The following is a 21,426-nucleotide window of genomic DNA, read 5'->3' on the forward strand; positions in this document are numbered from 1 at the left end:
AAGATGCTGGAAATGATGGCTGAATATGAGGGCATATTGTTCCTAAAATAGGGATACTCCAAAACATTAGGGTTTTCTTCCAGGACCTAGTACGCCCAGCGTACTAGGTGGCCTTCGCGTCTCTTCCACGCATATGAGTACGTCGAGCGTACACATAATTACGCCCCGTGTACTCAACTGCCACACATCTCAAAATAAGGACTAAACTTGCCAAAACTTCAAACTGTCGTAGCTTCTTCGTTACAAGTCCGTTTCCAACGAACTTTATATCCCCGGAAAGGTGATGAGAAGCCCTACGCTTCTAGTAACTCATCACAGCCTCAACGTTCCACGAATAAAACTCAAAGATCATAAATGATCAATCAGGATGTTACATTATAAGTCAAATTATAAATGAAAACTTATTTAAACATTATAATACAATTTTACCTTATCTGTTAATTTCTTTCCAATGTGTCACATGCAAAGACGATGAGTTGATTCATTAAAAACGGTTTCTACAGCTTTAGCCATAGCTGAATCTTGACCAGTGACCACAACATTAGGTTGTCTACCAAAGCAATTGAGAAAGCATCTGAGAAGCCATGTATAGAATTTTGTTGTTTCTTTAGCTAGCAAACCAGCACCAATTGTGACACATCTTTTGTGGTTATCAATTGCAGTAAATGGAACAAAGATCATATTATATCTGAAAATCATTAAAATATTTAACATAAATACTAAATGCAAATATTTTAATATATAAATATTAAAGGAATTAAGTATTACTTACTTGTTTGTTTTGTATGTAGCATCGAATGATACCACATCAGAGAATTCTTTGTAGTTTCTTTTTGCTATTGCATCTGCCCAAAACAGTGCCCTTAGCTCATCATCCTCCAACAAATAATGAAAAGTGAAAGAAGGCACATTTTTACGTTGTAGTGTTAAAAGATTTATCAACATATTTGCATCACTATCTCCTATATAGCAGTTTAAGTCTCTTGAAAATTTTTTGTAGTCGATTTTCTTTGCACCTTGTTTACTGTAACCACCCTTTAAACCAGTAACCATGCTATGTGTTTTGCTTGCTCCTATATTTGATGTGCTTAACTGAGTTATAATTGTCTTGTCATAATGATTCAACTTTCTTTTCGACTTTGACATGTGCACTGTACTGTTTGTGTAGAGCTCATGGTTGTGTTTTTCAACAAATGTATTAATGAAAAACCGATCAATATTTTTTATAAATTTGAAACATATCTTTGCTTCGCAAGACATCATTTGGCTTGGATGTTTTCTTTTTTGTCTGCCTTCTACTCCATTCAAAGTGTCAGCATTTTTCTTATCTGTTTCACCAGCCCTACTGCATATCACATACTTGTATTGTAAAATACCATCAATCGTTTTATTTGATGCAAGTCTGCAATCAAATCCTGCTTTCTTTGCATATTTTTGGTAAAACTGAATTTCATGATCTAATGTTTCAAACACCATATCTTTCTTTGGCAGGAATGATTCATCAACTCTTGGGATCCACTCAATTGTTTTTGTGCCACAAGGAGATTTTACTTTTATGCAGCTTAATTCATCTTCATCTTCTGATTCAAAATGTTTTGCTGCAAATTAAATAATATTAAATCAAATCATATATAGGAAAACATGTCATTTAAAATCAAAGTAATATTTTAGTTACAATCAAGATTAATATTAATAGAAACTTACCTTCTTCATTATCATTTGATTGGGATGTTGAAGAAAGTTGCTCATCCTCTTCAATAATATCATTGAAAAATGCATCTTCAACATATATATCATCATTATTTATGTTAAATTCACTAGATTCTTCATCAACATCACTTATTAAAATCATATATTTATTTATCATAATTGTATGTAATTAAAATGAAAATAATGTTTGAATACAATTTGATTTACATGGAAACACATATTATTCACATGTGATTGTCATATGAATCAAATATGATTCACATATAATTCATATTTGATTTTAAATACAAATCAAATATGAACAACATATGACTTATATATGATTCATATATGAATATGTGATTCATATATTATTCATATGTGATTTTAATATGAATATCAATTAAGTAAATTTTAATACCATACGTTAATTCTTAAAAAAGTTATGAATCATTACCTGCTAAAAAATTTATGTCGCTTTGCAGATCTTCAATTATTCTTTCTGAATCCATTAAATTGCTGAAAAAACTCTAAATTTACATTCAATAAAACAACGTATTAGAAATCCGAATGCTACTGTATTTAAATATCCAAATAAAAAGTAAAATATTCGGTAATCTGTTTTTTCCTTCATTGATATAATCGTATGAATTTAAGATAAGATGATAACCTCGAAAGAAATCAATGACGAATCGTATGAATTTTGCTTTGAAATCGATCTCGAATTTGCGTTAACAGCGATAACTATTCGATCGATGTAGATTTTCTATGATTTCGTCGTTGATTTTGATAATTTTGAAGGTTAGAAGATGATATTTTGGAAAGAAAATCGTACAGATGTAGTTACGTAATTAAAGTAATAAAAAAGTGTAAAAGACAATCTTACCCTTATGATCTTAAATCCAATCCAACGGTCCACTTTTAGTTCTCGGGTTTTCGGGAAACTATGAGTTCTCAACTGATCTCAACCCATATATATATATATATATATATATATATATATATATATATATATATATATATATATATATATATATATATATATATATATACCACACACAAATTTATTATTTATATGCGGTATATATATATACATACAAATTTATTATTTATTTACCGTTTTGGATTAGCCAATGTATAATCGAAAAACGAATACAATGTCAAAAGACAAGATTAAATATCATATTCGAACAAAACGTCAAACTTTTTAAATTGTTTTACAACTTTTTTATTAATATTTTTCATTCTTTTTAATCTTGTTTTACTTACATCTTTCAAGTTTTTATTTTTAAAATGTTTTTTTAAAATATTTTCATCTTTTTAAATTTTTGTACAAGTTTGCACTTGACGTTTTTCATATTGTTTATAATTTTTTCTTACTTTTTTCAACTTTTCATTAAACTTTTTACAATGTTTGATCATATTTTTTACACTTTTTTCACAAAAAAAACTTTATAAAATAATTATATATCGTACAGAAAATTACGGATTCGAATGATTCAATTTTGTTAAGAGCAGGTTTCGAATAAACGGATAAAACGTCAAAAAGTTAAGATTAAATAATATAAACGAACATAACTTCAAAAAGTTACAAAAACAAACAAAACATCAAAAAAAAAAAAAAAAACAACATTAAATCTACATATTCGAATAAAACGACAATAAAAGTTTTTAAAAGAAAATTACAAATCAAAGATAAATAAAATAATAAATCATAATATTAATAAATAATGATTTTAAAAAATTTAGATAATTAATTTAATGTTATTAAATAAGTTGATCGTTTATTTTTGCTAATTAAAATCTCAAAATATAAAAGAAGATATAACAAACAATAAAAATAAGACACATATCTTAAAAAGAAGAAAAAAAAAATAGAAAAGGACAAAAGAAGAAGAAGAAGAAAGGCAACAAATGAGTTTAGAAAAGAAAAAAAAATATGTGCTTATTTATAGCTTATTATTGCAGTAGAAAGTAATGAATCTGCACATAATTTTCAAGATTTAAATGTTTAAAAAACTAGACTGATGCGTGATAGATGTGTGATAGGGTGGTGTGTAAAAAAATACCATTGTATTGTTAATCCTTTGTCTTTTTGACTTCTATTGGAAATGATGATCACAATTGGTTCCATGGTTGGTCGAAAATTCATTGTGATCAATGCAACGTTAGTTCTAGTTTCAGAACATTGTTTTGTAAAATTTAGACAAGTACCCAATGGTGTTCACTCATATTATTAAAAAAATAATAATAAAAAAAAGATTTATCTTGAAGTACATTGATTTGTAATTATAAAAGAGATTTATAGATATATATGAGATAACCTCAATTATATTATTATATTAAACAATAATATAGTTTTTGTAATCATATTTAACACTAATAATTTATAAAAAAATGTTAAGAATCCATTCAACCCGATTCCATCCATTTCAAATTACCAAAAGAATGAGTGTTTTGACCCGAACCAATCAATAATAACAATATTTGTTATGAGTTAATGGTTTAGAGACTCATAAACCAGGTGAACCGAAACTAACAAAAGACAAGATACAATTTGATTCTAAGACCCTAGCTATAAGTTTTTTTACACATATTGACACCTTAAATTTTCCTAATTCACTTTAGGAGGAATGTACTCCACACCTTTAGTGAAAGTTTTTTGGAAAATCAAGCAAATTATTACTATAGTAACAAAGTACAAGGAAAACAAGTGAAAGTGTTAGCCGAAGGTATATAATGTGCGGTTCCTTCTTATTTTTAACATGGTAAAAGGTTCAACACACAAACATGACACAATTGAGTTGTTCTCTCCTTTCTTCAACTTTAATGACATGGTGACCTATATAATACCAAGATAGATAGATCCCCCAAGAATCATCTAATTACTTTAAAGAATTATATAGATATATGACAAATTTCCACAATCACATAAACTAATCTCTCATTCATCAACCCACAATTACGCGCACACCCTCCAAAGATTTAACTCACATTTTTATACTCTGAAACAAGAGGAAGGATCGAATCAAATACTCATAATTAAAGTGTATATTCATTTGTCCTTTCATCTTTAGCCAACAAATCTCATCAAAACAAAAGATAATCACAAGCATAAACTCATGTAGGAAAAGCAGAATTTATATCTGTAATGTTCATCTCTTTAAGTTTTACATTAGCAGATAATTAGAAACAAAGATAGAGTATTTGTACTTGTAAACCTTGTCCTCATTTACCTTGTAAAGTAAACCTATGATAATGTTGACATGAAATGTGTACATATGTATGTGTCTATACTTCCAACTAAAAGATATAGCTCTAAAAATGCAAGCGCCCTAATTTGAACCCAATACTGGCATTCTTTGAAATGATGCAAATAATGACGGATTTGACCTTAAATGAGGAGCTGGAGCACGCAAAGTATGGCCACTTGTTGTACATCGGTTCTGTGATTGTACAAGTGTCGATGCAGGGATTTCAACAATCCTCACTCCCCTCATTTCTGTGATCAAAACAAATACAAAAAATAATCAAATTGATGTTTAAAAAAGATGAATAAAAGATTCCAACTCCCATACCTTTATTGAGATAATCATCACAATCCTTTGTCAAAGTCTCGGCCAATACTTTATTGGCATACACAAGATCATAATATCCTTCTAGAACCTTCATCTTTTTTGTTAGACACATCTCAGATTCATCTATCAAACCATCGTACTTTTTCCGTATCTCTAACATCTCTTTTTCACACTCGGAATTTAGCATCGATTTCTACAAATAAAATAATAATCATTAGATTATAGAAAAAGGCTACGTGTCATGTATCATGTATTATGTGTGTTCAATTTTTTTAGTAGGAAACCTTTTCTTGATGCAGCTTTGTGACTTGCTCTTGCTCCTTCTTGATGTTTTGTAGCTCTGTTTCAAGAGGGGTAGTAATGGAATTTTGATCAGAAACCGATGGTATCATGGGTAAAGTTTGTGGTTGTGGAGGTTGATTGTTAGGGGATTCACCAACATTATTTGTACTTGAAAATGAAGGAATTGAATATGGTAATTGTGTTGAATGTTGTATAAGAAAATGTTTGGATGCCCCTGTATGAAAAATGTCACCATATTAGGAACACTTAAAAAAAAAAAAAATCAAACATATATTGTTTTTAAAACTCAGATTTTCTTGTATACCTGTCATGTTGCGTGCTTTTCTTTTACTCCTCACTTTTGTTCTCACAAAAGTTGAAGTAATTACATTCTTCTCAATATTCTCTGTATCGCTTTCACTTTCAACTTCATATCTTCCAAACCAGTAATAAGGGTTGCGGAATGACATTTTTACCCTCCGATGCAGCCTGCTAGACGATTTTTGCGGTGTATGGATATGATGAGTTTCTTTGAACAAATTACTCCAAAAATTATTTGGTTCATTTTCCATCAAGTACTCCTCAATTGAGCAACTTTCCTTTGTGTGTGCTTCAGTTTCACCCATCAATATGATATCTTTAGAATAAACTCCATCGTGTATCAGTGCTTTTGATATGATTAAGCTTTTTAAACGATCAGTATCCTCAGTTTTATTCAGAAACATGGATGACAACTCGTGAACCAAATCATCTAAACTAGTGTCTGACTTTGACTTTGACTTTGACTTTGACTTTGATTTTGACTTTGACTCAGTGGAGATGTTATCGAACAAGTAAGATGCACCCCATGAAAGGAGGCGATGGCAAGTATTGTAATTAATGCGATCTGTTCTGCTGTCGAGAATCGTGCCTTGTTTTGACAGAATGAGAGATTTTTCTTCAATGGTGAAAGAGGAATAAAAGCGGAAGATTCGTAAATGCGAAGAATCGAGAGAAAGCTTGTGAAGGGCTTTTAAGTCATCTGAAGGGTTCCACTCACTGTTGAATAGTATGACTATATCCACTGATGAAAGTCTAATCGTTGATTGACAATCGTGATAATCTAATAAGCAAATAAACGCTCCACTCTCGATGTTGTTGAACATGTTTACAGCCTCTTTTCTCTTTGATATTGAAAGAATCTTTGGTTGGATACGTACGTATGAATCTTGCCCAAATCTTCTATCAACAAGATCTTCCAAAATATCTCCAATTGTTATCTTTTCTGAACTAACCACTGACTGCATCCCATGTTAAAAAAAGATTATTAATCTTATATTTTTGACCGGATAAAATAATATAAAAGGTGGTATGTAAGAATTAAGATTACTTGTGTAATTTAAGAGAGATGAAATAAGTAATTATAGAAACCACAGGGACCCAAAATGTAATTTAGTCTTCTTGTAAGAAATATAAAAACCTGGACCAAAAGTGCAAAAATTTGCAAACTATAGTAACCAAAAGTGTAAGTCACTCATTTCTTGCAAATTAAAAACTACATGGACCAAAAGTGTAATTTTGGAAAATTAAAATTACAGGGACCAGAAATGTAATTCATGCAAACTAAAAACTTCAGGGACCAAATATGTAATTCCAGAAAATTATAACTATAGAGACCAAAAGTGTCTTTTTACTTATTTCCTTCTTGGAGATTTAAAGTACATTGACCAAAAGTGTAATTCCGGAAATTTAAAACTACAGGGACCAGAAATGTGATTTATGCAAACTAAAACCTCAGGGACCAAAAATGTAATTCCGGAAAATTAAAACTTTATGGACCAAAAGTGTCTTTTACTTATTTCCTTTTTGCAGATTAAAAAATACATGGACCAAAAGTGTAATTCCGGAAATTTAAAACTACAGGGACCAGAAATGTGATTTATGCAAATTAAAAACTACATGGTCCACAAATGTAATTCTGGAAGATTAAAACTACAGGGACCAAGAGTGTCATTTTATTAATTCCTGCAATTTAAAAGGTATATAGAATATATAATCATAACCAATATGTTTAATTGTCATCGTCGTACAATGAGTGAGATGGCAAACGGGCAACAAGCTGTGCCGCTAAGTTGGTTACCTGAAAAAGAACAATTACTCTCAAACCACATCTTTTGATTTTTAACAAAAGCTTATCAAGAAGTTGAAGTTTCCCACTTGCATTAATTTCAGCACCCAATTTGTCAACATCTTTCTTCAAAGATTTACGCAGAGTGGGGTCCACGAGATACGGGTGATCACAGCACTGAAAAAATAAATAAATAAATACCAATTTTATTTTAAGAATCATTTACAAAAAAAAAAAAAAAAAAAAAAAAAACTAGAACAAATTCAAACCTTCTGAGTTTTGGTAAGAATGTCATGAAGTGTAGCATTGTTCCTTGAAGATGATGAAAGTGAAAGTGACTCAAAGTTGGAATTCAACAAGGAACAATATTGTTCCATTTGCATATGAGAAAGATGAACTGGAACCCAATATTCTTCAATTTCAGATGAATTAAACTTCAATTCAAATGCAATAAAAGGCGATAGTTTTTCTTTCAACGTGTTGGTGTCCATGTCAGCATCCGTGTGTGTCTCTTCATATTTGGAATCAAGCAACAAAAGAAAATTTTGGTAGCTATGCTTCACATCCTGAAATTACACAAATTAGCTAATGATAATATGAAAATAACTTTTGAAAAAAAAATAAGCATACCAATATTTCACTAGTAATTGTTAACAGTTTCATATCTGACACAAGCATTTTAATTTCCTTGAAATGCTTTGAGATTATGGGGCGTTGACATTCGTCTATTACTATCAATTCCCATTTTATGTGATCAAGCTTTTCAAAATCCTGTAACAAAGTAAAATTAAAATCCATATAAGGTTATATGCATTAATATATGTATTTCTGATGATTAGTTTTGTACCTCAACAATGGCATCAGGAGAAGATAAAATGACTTGAAACTTTATAGATCCATTTTCAGTGTAGAATTGTGATGATCTAATGGCATCCTTCACATCTTTGTTCTCTTTGTATGTAATTACAACATTGGTTGAATTTGACCATTTGGAAAATTCAGATTCCCATAATGAAAGACATCTTGAAGCAGTTAAAATTAAAATAGGTTGTTTCACTTTTTCCAGCAATGATAATACAAAAAACACCACTTTAATTATCCGATCCTGTAACATCCAAAATATAATGTTTTTAAGCATAAATGAGAATGAATCCATTAAAGAAATAAATATAATATATAGATAGAAATTCACCTGTCCATCAAAGAAGACAGAATTCTGACCTTTTTTCCAATAATCACAAAGTTTGTTAACATGATCATGTACTTCACTTGATACCTTCAATTGAAACTCTGCCAGCTCAGCACTGCGTGTAGGTGTAGGGCCCGTTTTGAGCTTAGTATCATTCTCATCACAATCCTAAGTCAGAGCATGAAAAAGAGAAAATATCATGAATTGAAATTCTAGATTAATAGCTAATTAAGATTGAACAAAATCTACAGGAAATAAAATACCATTTGGGGATGTTCTTTTGCAGATTCTTGATTGTCAAAACAAACTTCTTTAGAGTCCAATGCAACCCTGAAAAATGCAATGTAATTTTATTGTGCATTTCATATATGGAATAAAAATCCTTTGACACCACCAAAACACATTAAGGTATTTCAAGATTCAAGATTTTTTACCTATGCCTTTTTTCATGTTTAGAATCCGAACAAGATTTCATGACAATTGTTCCATCAACTTTCATTGAAGCATCAGATGTGGTAATATGATCACCTCCTTGAGATATCTTCTTCATCTTTTGTCCAGCAATTTGGAACAGCTTTTTGTATGTGTATGCATCTAATCTCTTCCCTTCTTCAAACCTTTCTCTTTTCTTTGGCATTGAAATACTTGAAAACGAATTCTCTTTGTTCATCTTAGTAATTCTTCTACACAGGTGTTGGTTGTTTTTCTGTATTAGATCTTCTTGAACCTACACAAGTTGGATATTGTTATGTGAGCAACATTGTGTTCAATACTCTATTGAATATCCATCTCTACTATACTTTTTCAGCCATAAATCTTTGTATATGTCATGCTATAAAATGGCATCAGTTTTTTGTCCCACAATTTATGAACAATAATGCCAAAATTTAGTTAGGAAATGCAGAAAGCTTCATACAGATGCATGGAATTTCATGCTTAAAGTCACAGGGTTTCTTGGTAAGGCCACAAACATGGACTTGCATTCATACATACATAACACAATCATACACAGATGAATAGACATGTATATATGTATGTATGTGTAAACTCATAATAATTTATACAAAAGGGCATAACTAAGAAAACACCAAAAACCCCTAAATTAACACATATATGCATACATAGACAACATATACTGTTTTCTACAAAGTGAAGAGAGAGACATACAAGGGATATTCAGGCTGTTAGGCATTTGCTAATAAACCCTAATACTAACTAATACAACTCAGATATCAATATATCACTATACAAAAACTCTGATATCCCCTGAAAGCGAATCATGAGAAACAACATGAAAGCTTGGACTGAAGATAAAAAAATCAAGTAGAAGAAAATCCTTGGTCTGAGTCATAGTAGGGATAGATCGCACCTATAGAGTCTGTGATATAGGAGCAGCCGCCGGTGGCGGAGGTGGTGATGGAATTTGGAGGGAAGAGTAAGAACCGTACGGAGATAGTGATAATTTGGTATTTGTAGGGTTTTCAGTTGGATCACTGCCGCTTTTTATGATATTTGTATGATCTAAACATGAATCTATCAACTAGTAAACTGATTCAGCATAGCATGAAACAGAGAGAAGCAAAAATGAAATATAAATAGCACAGAATTGAGACAGAACATTGTGCATATAGCAAACATTTACTCACGGGGTCAGTTTGGTTTTACCACAGAAGATGGAAGAATTTGATGATGAAGCTGTTTCTGGAAAGACTCAAGTAACTCGAGCAATCATCTGCTTCAGCATTGGCGACTAAATCATTCCTGGAGTATTTTCCATTCGAAAACAAGTCCTGATACCATGATACCATGTCAAATGAGTTAGAACTCTTATGAACAGAGCAAATACGAAACTAAAAGAAGAATCATTAAGTGGGAATTGATCACTATTTTCGCGTACATTCTAATAATCGCAACTTCCTCAATCCTCACCCATCAGAAAAATCGAAATGCTGGAGGTGTTTTTAGGGTTTTTACCTTTTAGAACACTTCCATTGATTCATTTGATTATGGAGATGAAGGTATCATTCGGTTAACAGAAAGAAGAATCTCTGGCATGTCAGTGAGTCGTGGTCTTGCGGGTTTTCCATTTTAACATACTTTTGCTGGAGGAGAAAATCCAATTTTCAAAGTTAAATAATTAAATCAAATTAAACACTATTCTATGATTTTTTTTTAATATAAAAAATAATAAGTTAATCAAAGTTCTGATTTTTTTTAAAAAATTTTGGTTTACTTAAAAATTATGTGAGTACAAAAGGTTTATCATTATGACATCATTTAATTTCACAATGAAACAAAAGAATTTTTTTTTTCATAAAATGAAAAATAACAAGTACTGTACAGTGTACTAGACAATTATCACATACGGAATGTGTCACTCTATATTTGTATGCGGTAAACAAAGAGTTTTTTTTTAATCAATGTAATGCTTCAGCCTCCACCATTACAATAACTTTGAATCTTTGATTATTGTATCACTCTATATTACTTTCTGTTTACCAAATTAACTCATTGATCTGCCCCAGATAATCTCAACTAGAGAATCATACGTCTTTCTTAATTCAACATTAAAAAATAAAAATCATAAGTTGTTTTCTTCTCATTTTTATACTATTCCACCGTCTCATTTACAATAAGTGATTTGTCAAGTATTCGGCGTTCCTTGATAAACATCGACGACTCTCTACTAATGACAATATCAACCACTTGAGATAAAACAATTGGCAAATATTTTTGTAATAATCTTATACTACACCAATCAAACTAATAGGACGAAAATCGGTAAGAAGAGTTAGGTTTAAGGAAAGCAGTATACTCATGACCAGGCACAGCAGAATAAAGGCCTAACTCAGGGGTTGCAACTTTTGTAATCAAAGTGATAAAAGAAAATTCACATGACATTTGGCCTTTAACAAAAAATAACATCACTCATATATCTTTTCAACACTTCCTAATATCTTTTTATAAAGAAAAAGGTATACACATTTCGGCTTTTCTCGAGCTTTCTTCTGGTTTGGAGCGTAAACCCAACCAAAATTATGAGCTTTTCACTAAAATATCAAGAAAAACATGTTTAACCTTCGCCCGTTTGATCAACCAATCTCCGACACCCTTAAAATCCAATTGCATTCTCTTCCGATTCAAAAGAAAAAAAATGATATATGAAATTGAGTTGTGTGTCTTTTTAGCCAGTGTACCAAATTGTTTGTGAAAAATACGCCAAACTATAAATCTCTTCATTTCTTTCTTTATAAAATTCTCTTTACCATATTTAACACAAACAGCTTTAAAAAAAATAAAAAGCAAAAGCACACAAGTTTTCCGAAACAACCCAACATATATGGATAATACTTATCTTTTTGTTAACGAATACCTTGACTCGCTTTAGACGTTGTCAAATAAAGCAAATAATTTATTAAAAATCACGTTGAAACATCCGACTCTGTTTATACTCGTTTCTATGTGAGAAAAACAAACCAAAAACATGTCTCGTTTCGATAGTAGAACATCATGTCGCTAGCATAAAAATATTTACACAACATAACGACATCGATTCAGATCTACCCAAAAAAAAAAAAACTTAAAAACATTCCATTATTCTACTTCAAACCCAAATCTAAAAACCACCAGTCCACCACCATCTTCATCATCAACCTCCTTGCTTCCCATTCTTCAACAGTTACAGGCTTTTACAGCAACATCCACCATTCCACGTGTACTCATGCACAAAATCTAAAACCTGGAAGAAGCTAATAACAAAAGAGTAGAACATCGAGCTGTTCATCAATATCAAACAACTCAATAAACCAACACACAAAAGTCGCCGGAGACTTACGGGCTCCGGCTATACCCGTCCGGAGCCACCGCCATCAACCGCCGCTTGTATCTTTTGAGAACAGACGCCAGATTTTCTTTCCCTTTCGGGAACGCCACGTCACCGGCGGCAGTACCCGGTCGCCCTTTCCGGCAAGAGATGGCGGTCTCCACGTCTTTTACTATGTCCAACAGACTGGCGGCGGTGGTGGTTTTCCCTCTGCTCTGTTTCACCGGAGGCGGCAGACTGGTGATGGATTTGGGCGGAGATGATCGCGGGTGGTATGCTTCCGGAAGCTGAAGGCAGAAACACGCGCTTGATGGTGTACGAGGTTTCGAGAATGACGGCTCAATTATTCCCTAAAAGATTAAACAATTTAATCAATTCATAATAATAATAATAATAATAATAATAATAATTTTTTACCTGAAGACGATTGAGAACATATGTGTATTTCCCCCAAAGTTCGGGTCTACTTTCCATTAAAGAAAGCTCGAGAATTCTATGTATACACCAAACACCAAAGCTTTTTATCAACTCAATTCTCCATACACAACCCTCACCACAATTTGGAACCGATGTCACTAAATACTTATTGTATTCAGTTTCATCAACTTTGGTCCCACCACCACGGGCAGCTGCCCGGGTCACCTCGTTGCCCTCAATTTCATACAGAAATCTCTCCCGGGCAGCCACCCGGTCAACAAGATCCTCATCTAACCCACCATTCTGCTTAAACAACCATTCAGACCCTTCAAGCTTCAACAGTTTGACAATACACAACCTAAATGACTTCAAAAGATTTGCTTCAGCATCTACTCCAGATGTAATAGCTTCTTGAGTGTTCAAATTAACCTTTTCAGCCACACCAAATTGTTCAGACGGTTGTTTTGACCACATTGACCACGTGTCTGACCCCGACCCTAACCCTAACCCTAACCCAATCCCCGAACCGTAACTGGAAACGGGTTGGTAGGCAGCAGCATCCCGGGACAAATTAGAATAAGACAACCCGCCATAACCCGAGATTGTCCCGGACCTGTACAACGGGCCTGGGCCTGATCCTGGGCCTGGATACACCGATTGCCCATATCTCGACCCGCTGTCTCTTTCGGGTAAAACTTTAGACTCCCGATTAGGAATCAACCCGGAAATATCTGGCATACTGTAATACTTCTTCTCGTGCACATTCTCAACCGGGCCCGCAGGCTGATGATTGTAATAAGTTCTTTCGGGCTGCATCGAGGTGTTTCTGGACACAACCGGGTCGGGAAAACCCGGCGGTTTCGCGGGTCGTAACCCGTTTTGTTGGGTTCTTGTTAAAGAAACCGGAGATTTGTAGTTCAATGAGGCATTCCCAATTGATGGTGATTTAGGAGAAACCGAGTCCATTTGGAAGTAATCGGAATTTCTTTGTTTAGTTTGATTGATTAAGGATTTAATTTGGTACCCGTGAACAGTAGCGGGTTGATCCGCATACCCACCGGAAGCTTGTGGTAGGCGTAAACTATGGTAACGTTTCTCCGGGTCCATATTGAGGCCCGGGTTTTGAGCATATGCATCAAGTAATTGTTGATAGTTTGACAATAGAGAAGACGACCCACGAGGTACCACATAAACCGAATCGGATAACCCGGTGGACACATTCGGGTTAAACCCGTTAAATTCGGTTTCCGGGTTTACCATTTTGGATATAACCAGGTTTGGGTTTGGGCCTGGGCCTGGGCTGTGCTTCACTTTTGAATCTATCCCGAGTAACTTATCGAGTTTATTCGTTTTAGCATCTTGTGTGGCTTCACCATGTAAATCAAAAAGAAGTTTCCAGAAATCGTCTAAATTTGTAGCCAACTGTCGTCTAGCGGCCCGACCCAAGCCCGCTAGCTTTGAAAGACTTCCGGGCCCACTTCCTATATCGTCTGTTTTCACACTAAGACTCCTAAATGAGCCCGGCCCATTAGAAGTTGGAGATTGATTCAATTGATTCAATACAGTTACAGACACGACTTTTGGTTGTTGTTCTTCTTCGGGCTCCCATGGGTCCCGCTCATGATCTTTCAAAATACTTGAACTTCCATCAATTATCAATCTCTTTTCAACTGAATCATCATCATCATCATCATTGTCTTCTTTCTTCACTGTTTCCACAATCGTAAGATCCGAAGAATTTTCTTCAATGGTAGTCAAATGGGGCCCGTTTTCATAATCCAGAATCTCCTCGGGCAAATTAAAATCAGAATCACATTCATTCTCACGGGTCAAACCCAAACCCGAACCCGTTACCGTTTCTTGCTTTTCAATCAAATCATCGACTCTTGTAGACCGGGTTTCTTGAATCTCGACCCGTTTTAAATTGGGTCGGGTGCTTACAGATTTCAATGGGGTTACAACAAGCCAAAGCATAAGTGAGATGGAAAAAAAAGCAGTTACAAGAACTGCAATATAAGGGACTGACATCCCGGGCCCCATTGTCCACCTCAGATTACTCGCCCAATCACTGTTTCCAAACACGGTTTCCACCACAAACACAACCCCCAAAACAAGCATTCCAATGTAGGTGATCCAGACTAAATACTCAACAAATTGAGAGATTTTGTTGACACCCATTATTGATCTTGATGAAGCAACACGAAAAAGTGGGATCACAGATGATGGAAGTAAAAGGGCGACTATAATTTGGGTGAACACCATGAGTTGATATGACCCTTCAGCTCCCAAATGATATGAACACAATAAAGCAGGAATTATTGCGATTAATCTGATTGTTGAGTGATGACACCAACCCGGAATGTTGACTTTGAAAAAGTTTTCAAGAACGGTTTGACCACTGAACTTCCAGGTCAAAGCTGTTGTGTGATTTGAAAGTAGTAGAACCAGAATTAAAGCAAATGGCGCCATAAGTGTCTTAAATACCTGGAATTTATTAATAAATCATAAAGTATTTAAGAAGAATGTTTATAGTCTAAAAATATTTAAGAGATTTTGAGATGATATTTATAAAAAAACGTAACCTGGTCCATTAAAGACAACGCGTCTTGGAAAGTAAGTAAATCGAGGCCAGTGCTGTAGAACACATTTGCTGCTGAATTCATGAGAATATAGTTTATTACGAAAATGCCACTGAAACCACAGGCTATGGAGAAAAGATGATCATGACACAAATCTTGCTTTGAAACTTGTGTGGGTCCCGGATTTTGCTGCAAAAGGTATGAAAAAACAGGAACTCGATGAAACTATATAAAGAAAAGAAAAAACAAAATGCATTATTTAACAAATAAAGGGTAAAAAAGTACTTTTACATTGCTATTACGGGTAAAAGTATAGTACATAAAGAAATGTAAGTTTGTTACTATTAGTGAAAATAAAACTATCTATAATCGTCTTTTATTATATTAACTACTTACGAAATTAAAAAAAAAAAAGAAAAAAAAAAGTATATATATATATATATATATACCTGAACGATTGATGAATGGAGATAAAAATTATGAGGCATGATGCTAGCACCAAGAAGACTCATTAATGCAAACACACTTTCCCCATTTAACCTTGTAGGCATTCCACCCATGGAAAGTGACGTGTCACGCTGACTCATCAACACTCCAAAAAGATATGAAAGTAAAGCAACGGTTGCTAAACGTATACATATAAACTTTGCTTTTCCAGTCTCCTAAATAATATTATTATCAAATCAAAACATGTCCAAAAAAGCTATACATTATAACATTTACAATTAAAAAAAATTTAACTTACCAAATAACTCGAGAAAATCGGAAATAGAAACCCGTCAATTGAAGTCAAAAGAACACAAGAAAAGAGACCGATTCCAAATGTAAGATTTAGTGCATGTGCTGTGCCCAAAATCTTTCAAATTTGGCAAACTTTATATGTTAGTATGTAGATTGTAGAAGAAATTAAAAAAGAAAATTACAAAAATACCATTATACTTTGGGCTAATTTGCAGTTTAAGTGTTTAGCCAATACTTTATTTATTCCAATCAAACCATAAAGCTTCAAACTTTTTTACAAATGAACCTTTATTTTGGAAAAATGTTTGAAACTTTCACGGTTTGATAAGAAAAAGATAAAGTTTTAATGGTTAAACTATAAAATTTCCCAAAATATATCGGTTTTTCTATAATTTGCCCTAGATAATTTAATAAAAAAAAGCTACCATAGAAAGGTCTAACGCGATCATAGATAGTTCTGCTTGAATTCCTAAGAACACACACGTTGCCATGTCATACTCCATACTGCAAATCTACATCATCATAAAGAAATTAAAAAAGTGACCTCATTAACAAAATATGAAATTTGTAAGATGTAATATTATAAAAAAGTTATACCTGCGCAAGATCTTTTCCTGTGACAATGGCAATAGAAGCTGAAAGGTAATGACAAAGAACAGCAGCCAAACTAAAAATAAACATAAGTATGATAAGATCATAGCCAAAACGGGCTCCTCCTTCAATGGTTGCAACCCATTTTCCTGGATCTATATATGAAATTGCTATAAAAAGAACTGGTAAAACAGCTGGAAGTAGTCTTTGTGTCATGTTTGATTGCTGTTTTATGATCATTGTGTCTGTTGTCTCCATTTCTGAATCAAGTTTTAATAATGGTGAAACAAGATTGTGGTCATGTCAAGTGGTTTCAACTTTCAATCACATGATAGTTGTTGACATAGCAAGATTTTGACACTTGTTGTGGTCACGATCATAACCACCTTCATGTCAAGTTTGAATGATTAATGTTTAAATTTGACATGAATCAATCAAATCAAGTGAATGTAAATCCTGATTCATGAAAACAAAAGGAGAAGTTATAACTTATAAAACAAATGTAACGAATAATAATTATAAATGTATTAGGTTAAGCAAGAGGGAAGGAAATATCAAGATAAACAAAGCATATTGAAAAGACGTGGATCTTTGAGTTTAAGTTTGTTTAGAACATCTATTCATCAAGTTTGACCAATATGAGAAGAAAAAAGCCAATGAGAGACAATTTTATATTCCAAATTGCCATTCTTTTTTAAAGATTTCAGAATTAGTCAGCTAGGTTTGTTTGTGGCTGATCGTGTGCAAAATTGATTAAAAAAGTTGTCTTTGAGATTCCAAATACTTTTTTTCCCGGGAAGGATGGAAGAAATTTGATATCAGAACTTAAACGAATTCATCTAAAGTTACTCAAAGTTTTAATTTTTTCAAATTAACTTCATAAACACCCAAATCAATTCGCAAGTATTACATAATTACTTGAAAACAAATAGCGAAAGCCATAAGACCATAAAAGTTAATAAGGAAATCAGATCTTCATCATCACCGTAAACCCCAAAACCCCAAATTCAAGAAAGATAATCAGAGCCCTAAAGAGCTAAAGCATTAAGGCTTAAATACTGGGATCTGATAAGATTTGTGTATCTATATCTATTCTTAGAAACCCAGAAAACTACGTGAATACAAGCAAAAACCCATGTCAGATGACTTGAAGAAAAAAGTCAAACTCAGTGGATTGTTAACATTGATCAATCTGTATCTAGGGTTTTGTTGCCGTGACAAAGCCGTTACCTTTGTTGCTGATGGCTGTTCTTCCAGATGTTTCGTTTTGTGGGTTTTGTTGAATGAAAGCTGAAGAAGATCAATAATATGTCATCTGGTCAGAGTTAGATCAGATGGGGTCTAATAAAGATCGTAGGTGCGAGAGAAAACGATCTCTCCAGGAGAGAGAGAGAGAGAGAGAGAGAGAGAGATGGGGTAATTAACTGTGGATATGGCGAGAGAGAGAGAGAGAGAGAGAGAGAGAGAGAGATGGGGTAATTAACTGTGGATATGGCTATGGAGGAGAGAGAGAATACATAACGATATATGAACGAATACTAAATGGTTGAATACTAATAAATGGTGTAATAATTGTTTTAGCAGTGGCCGACGGAAGCTATCTTTGAGTCAGAGAAGCCAAGTGACTCCGGGTAAATAAAAATGGAAGAAAGAAAGCTTCTTTTTCACTTTGGTGGTTAAAAACTTGGGTTAATATCATTTTATCACAAAGAATTTTTGTCTTTTGTTTTAAATAGTTATTGGTTTTTTTTTTTATGTAACGACGTGTTGGCACAAAACATTTTGGAGTGTTTGTAAGTTTCTAGCTTATAGCGTTTAACAAAACGTTCTGTTTTGAATGAAAATTTTCGTTTGACACTACAACTTTTTAGCATTTAGTTTAAACAAAACGTTTCAAATTCAAAAGCACATCACGTAGCGTTTAACAAAACGTTACTAGCTACCAACTACCCGCTATCAGCTACTAGCTACCCGCTACCAGCTAGTTTTGCCGAAAACACCATAAGTCATTAAACTTTCATTTTAGCTGTCAAATAAGTCATTTTTGGAAGGGAGAAGGGAATAGTCGATTACAAGATGATGTAGCATTTCATTTGTCATCTTAGTCAACGAATTAGAGCCCAATTGAGACTACCGGGGAGATTGTTAAAATGCAGAAGGTTGGTTTGAGATCTAAACATGGCTCTAATGGTGTCGGTGGAGGTGGAAAGAGGAAAACATGGAAATATGATTGTAAGGTACAGAGTGTTTCCATTGATGGTATTAAGAGAAGTCCAGATTGGAGAAGCATATCAAACTCGATCTTTATCAAGAAAATGGAGTACGGGTATTGATTTAAGTAATGAAGTTGAGAAAGTGAAACCATTGTCAATAAAAGGAAACAAAATCGGAGATGAATCCAACAATGGAGTTGAAGAAATTAAAGGGGAACCAGAGATGATAATGAGATAATGAAAAATAGATCTCATTCCGGTCAAAGCTTAGACAGACTAGATGTTGTTTGTGAGGAGAAATTGATGACAGGTGACTTGGGAATAGTCATATCTCCTCTGATTTTTACTCAAGATTATAAAGAAGATGAAGAAGCTTTGAAGATACGATTTAGATGTATGAATAGTCTTATTAGTAAATTACATGACTTTGTCGGTAGCATCTTTCCCACCCTCATATTTCTTAGTCAAATCCTCCTTGACTCCCTCAAGAAAAGCCATCAGACTCCCTAAATCCATCTGCAACAAGGTAGTTGAATGTATGGCCATCCTAGTTAATTTCCTCGTATGATTTACGAAGCATTCAAGTTGATGTTCTCTTTGTTCAAAGTCAAACTGTACAACCCTTAGTATATCTTATACAAGCCCCGAATGCATCTTTTTTCCCATGTGAAGAACAAATCAAACCTAAATTCCAAATGTCGGTTGTATTTGCTCCATGTATAAGCCTCAATTTGACTATGCCAAGCAGATATGACACTATGCAACAATGCTAGCAAAATTCCCCGTAAACTTTGTGTATATGGAGAGAATTCAACAACTGTTATCACATCCCTCCGGTGAAATTAGGGCATAGTGTTAGATTAGGAGTGATGAGCCCATGTTCGATTTTTGTGACTTGTGTTTGATTAAAGGAAAAAAAATTATGGTTTAGTTACATAGATGTGATTTTTTTGGATGACTGTTAGACAAACTCACATCTAAATGAGGAGGTTGGAGGAGGTGAAATCTGTTATAATGGGTCAAGTGACCTTACTAACTAGTAAAAACGAATTTTAATCCCTAAATTACAAAAAAAAAAATAATAATAATAATAAGGATGTTTTAAAATAAACTTGAAAAGTTTGTAGGGCTAAAATGACATTAACCCTAAAAACTTAAAGCTTATTTGTATGTTGTCAAGTATAAAGAGATCATGGTATACATTAAGCACGAGAAAACACAACAACATTCATATTTTTATATTCCATGCTAAAGTGCTTATTGAGGATATATATGATGACACTATTGGGTTTTTATTCAAAAATAGTCTAATTATAGTGACAAATTCGACGTAATTAGCAACGAAAGCATTTTATAAATTTAAATAAACTAAAACCATTTTACTCACCAGTGATCATTTTGCAATACTTAGAAAGATTAAATAACCATAGAAAAGAAAAGATTACAAGCTTTGAAGTCTTTGGTTCCTTTTGACAATTAGGAAGTTGATGAAGATGGCATTCAACTCCAAATAAGAATTCATCTTTAATGTATCAACCAAAGCAAGAATTAACTACTAAAACATGTCAGTCTTCACTTGTATTAAGTTGTTCTTAATCCATTAAGACATATACTAAAACATGCTTAAGGAGAAGCAACTTAATCATCCAAGGACATACACTAAAAATGCAAGATATAGAGAGGGAGGAAGCCCTTTAGTTATTGGTAATTGGGAGGAAAATAAGAAGATAAGTGTTTCAAAAACTAGCTACTTTTTATCACTCTCTCTTCTTTATATACTAAGAGATATTGCAAGAGTCAAACCAAGTCATAAAGTAAAGTGTGGCCTCTTCTTACAAGCACACGGGAAGCAATAAACAAAGCAAAAGCATTCCCATGCCATCCTCTAGCTTTTTTGGCTTTCATGAAAAAAAGACAAAAGGTGTAGTGCTTAATACTTAACACATAACTAGCTAGTTAGATTGCAACTTAATGGTTACTCAAATAGGCCAAAATATTGTACACAACATTAATAATCATACCTTATGATATTTAGCTAGTTTTTGTTCTCTTTTATTATTATTTCCTAGAAACAATAATTCTCAATATGTTGGAAAATATTATTTTCACAAAATAATGTTTTTTCCAATTAAATACAAGTGTTGAATATTTATTAATAATTAAAACTACTCTAATAAATAATCAATTAGTAGTAACTTGTTATAAGGTGTAACCTTA

At 33.1% G+C, this 21,426-nt stretch overlaps 3 protein-coding genes across 4 annotated transcripts; all 3 read right to left on the reverse strand.

The window, feature by feature from the left end:
* Positions 1 to 456: 456 nt before the first annotated feature.
* Positions 457 to 2,201, reverse strand: LOC145117748 (protein FAR1-RELATED SEQUENCE 5-like). The gene is made up of 4 exons (XM_079054062.1): positions 2,147 to 2,201; positions 1,705 to 1,824; positions 773 to 1,598; positions 457 to 688 (listed from the first exon to the last, which is right to left on the reverse strand). Exons 1-4 carry the CDS (start codon positions 2,199 to 2,201, stop codon positions 457 to 459), a joined length of 1,233 nt encoding a protein of 410 aa, XP_078910188.1.
* A 2,678-nt stretch (positions 2,202 to 4,879) lies between these two features.
* On the reverse strand, positions 4,880 to 10,925 carry LOC145152739 (ATP-dependent chromatin remodeler CHD1-like). 2 transcript variants are annotated; one of them, XM_079075429.1, is made up of 13 exons: positions 10,820 to 10,925; positions 10,492 to 10,635; positions 9,280 to 9,572; positions 9,109 to 9,175; positions 8,849 to 9,013; positions 8,504 to 8,761; positions 8,287 to 8,427; positions 7,926 to 8,222; positions 7,669 to 7,833; positions 5,875 to 6,829; positions 5,552 to 5,784; positions 5,268 to 5,460; positions 4,880 to 5,191 (listed from the first exon to the last, which is right to left on the reverse strand). In XM_079075429.1, exons 3-13 carry the CDS (start codon positions 9,513 to 9,515, stop codon positions 5,025 to 5,027), a joined length of 2,877 nt encoding a protein of 958 aa, XP_078931555.1. In that variant the 5' UTR covers positions 9,516 to 9,572; positions 10,492 to 10,635; positions 10,820 to 10,925; the 3' UTR covers positions 4,880 to 5,024. The 2 variants fall into 2 exon arrangements, with proteins under 2 accessions (XP_078931555.1, XP_078931554.1); XM_079075428.1 differs by having other exon boundaries at positions 10,743 to 10,925.
* A 1,311-nt stretch (positions 10,926 to 12,236) lies between these two features.
* On the reverse strand, positions 12,237 to 18,528 carry LOC145152765 (ethylene-insensitive protein 2.2-like). The gene is made up of 8 exons (XM_079075430.1): positions 18,227 to 18,528; positions 17,003 to 17,452; positions 16,831 to 16,917; positions 16,410 to 16,520; positions 16,114 to 16,326; positions 15,668 to 15,853; positions 13,086 to 15,569; positions 12,237 to 13,018 (listed from the first exon to the last, which is right to left on the reverse strand). The coding sequence occupies exons 2-8, from the start codon at positions 17,252 to 17,254 to the stop codon at positions 12,677 to 12,679; spliced, it is 3,675 nt and encodes a 1,224-aa protein (XP_078931556.1). The 5' UTR covers positions 17,255 to 17,452; positions 18,227 to 18,528; the 3' UTR covers positions 12,237 to 12,676.
* Positions 18,529 to 21,426: the final 2,898 nt, after the last annotated feature.

This window comes from Lactuca virosa, chromosome 1, assembly GCF_052849685.1.
Source record: "Lactuca virosa cultivar CGN04683 chromosome 1, Lactuca_virosa_CGN04683_v6, whole genome shotgun sequence".
Taxonomy (NCBI): domain Eukaryota; kingdom Viridiplantae; phylum Streptophyta; class Magnoliopsida; order Asterales; family Asteraceae; genus Lactuca; species Lactuca virosa.

Excerpts from the sequence above, each read along its gene's own strand:
- LOC145152765 (XM_079075430.1), bottom strand. The coding sequence starts at position 17,254 with ATGGAGACAACAGACACAATGATCATAAAACAGCAATCAAACATGACA. Across the intron at positions 16,327-16,409 it reads CGATTTTCTCGAGTTATTTG|GAGACTGGAAAAGCAAAGTT; the intron begins GTAAGTTAAATT and ends AATATTATTTAG. Across the intron at positions 13,019-13,085 it reads ATGTTCTCAATCGTCTTCAG|GGAATAATTGAGCCGTCATT; the intron begins GTAAAAAATTAT and ends TTAATCTTTTAG.
- LOC145152739 (XM_079075429.1), bottom strand. The coding sequence starts at position 9,515 with ATGAACAAAGAGAATTCGTTTTCAAGTATTTCAATGCCAAAGAAAAGA. Across the intron at positions 8,428-8,503 it reads CTCCTGATGCCATTGTTGAG|GATTTTGAAAAGCTTGATCA; the intron begins GTACAAAACTAA and ends ACTTTGTTACAG. Across the intron at positions 5,461-5,551 it reads CAAAGCTGCATCAAGAAAAG|AAATCGATGCTAAATTCCGA; the intron begins GTTTCCTACTAA and ends TTTTATTTGTAG.
- LOC145117748 (XM_079054062.1), bottom strand. The coding sequence starts at position 2,201 with ATGGATTCAGAAAGAATAATTGAAGATCTGCAAAGCGACATAAATTTT. Across the intron at positions 1,599-1,704 it reads ATCAAATGATAATGAAGAAG|CAAAACATTTTGAATCAGAA; the intron begins GTAAGTTTCTAT and ends TTTAATTTGCAG. Across the intron at positions 689-772 it reads GCTACATACAAAACAAACAA|ATATAATATGATCTTTGTTC; the intron begins GTAAGTAATACT and ends AATGATTTTCAG.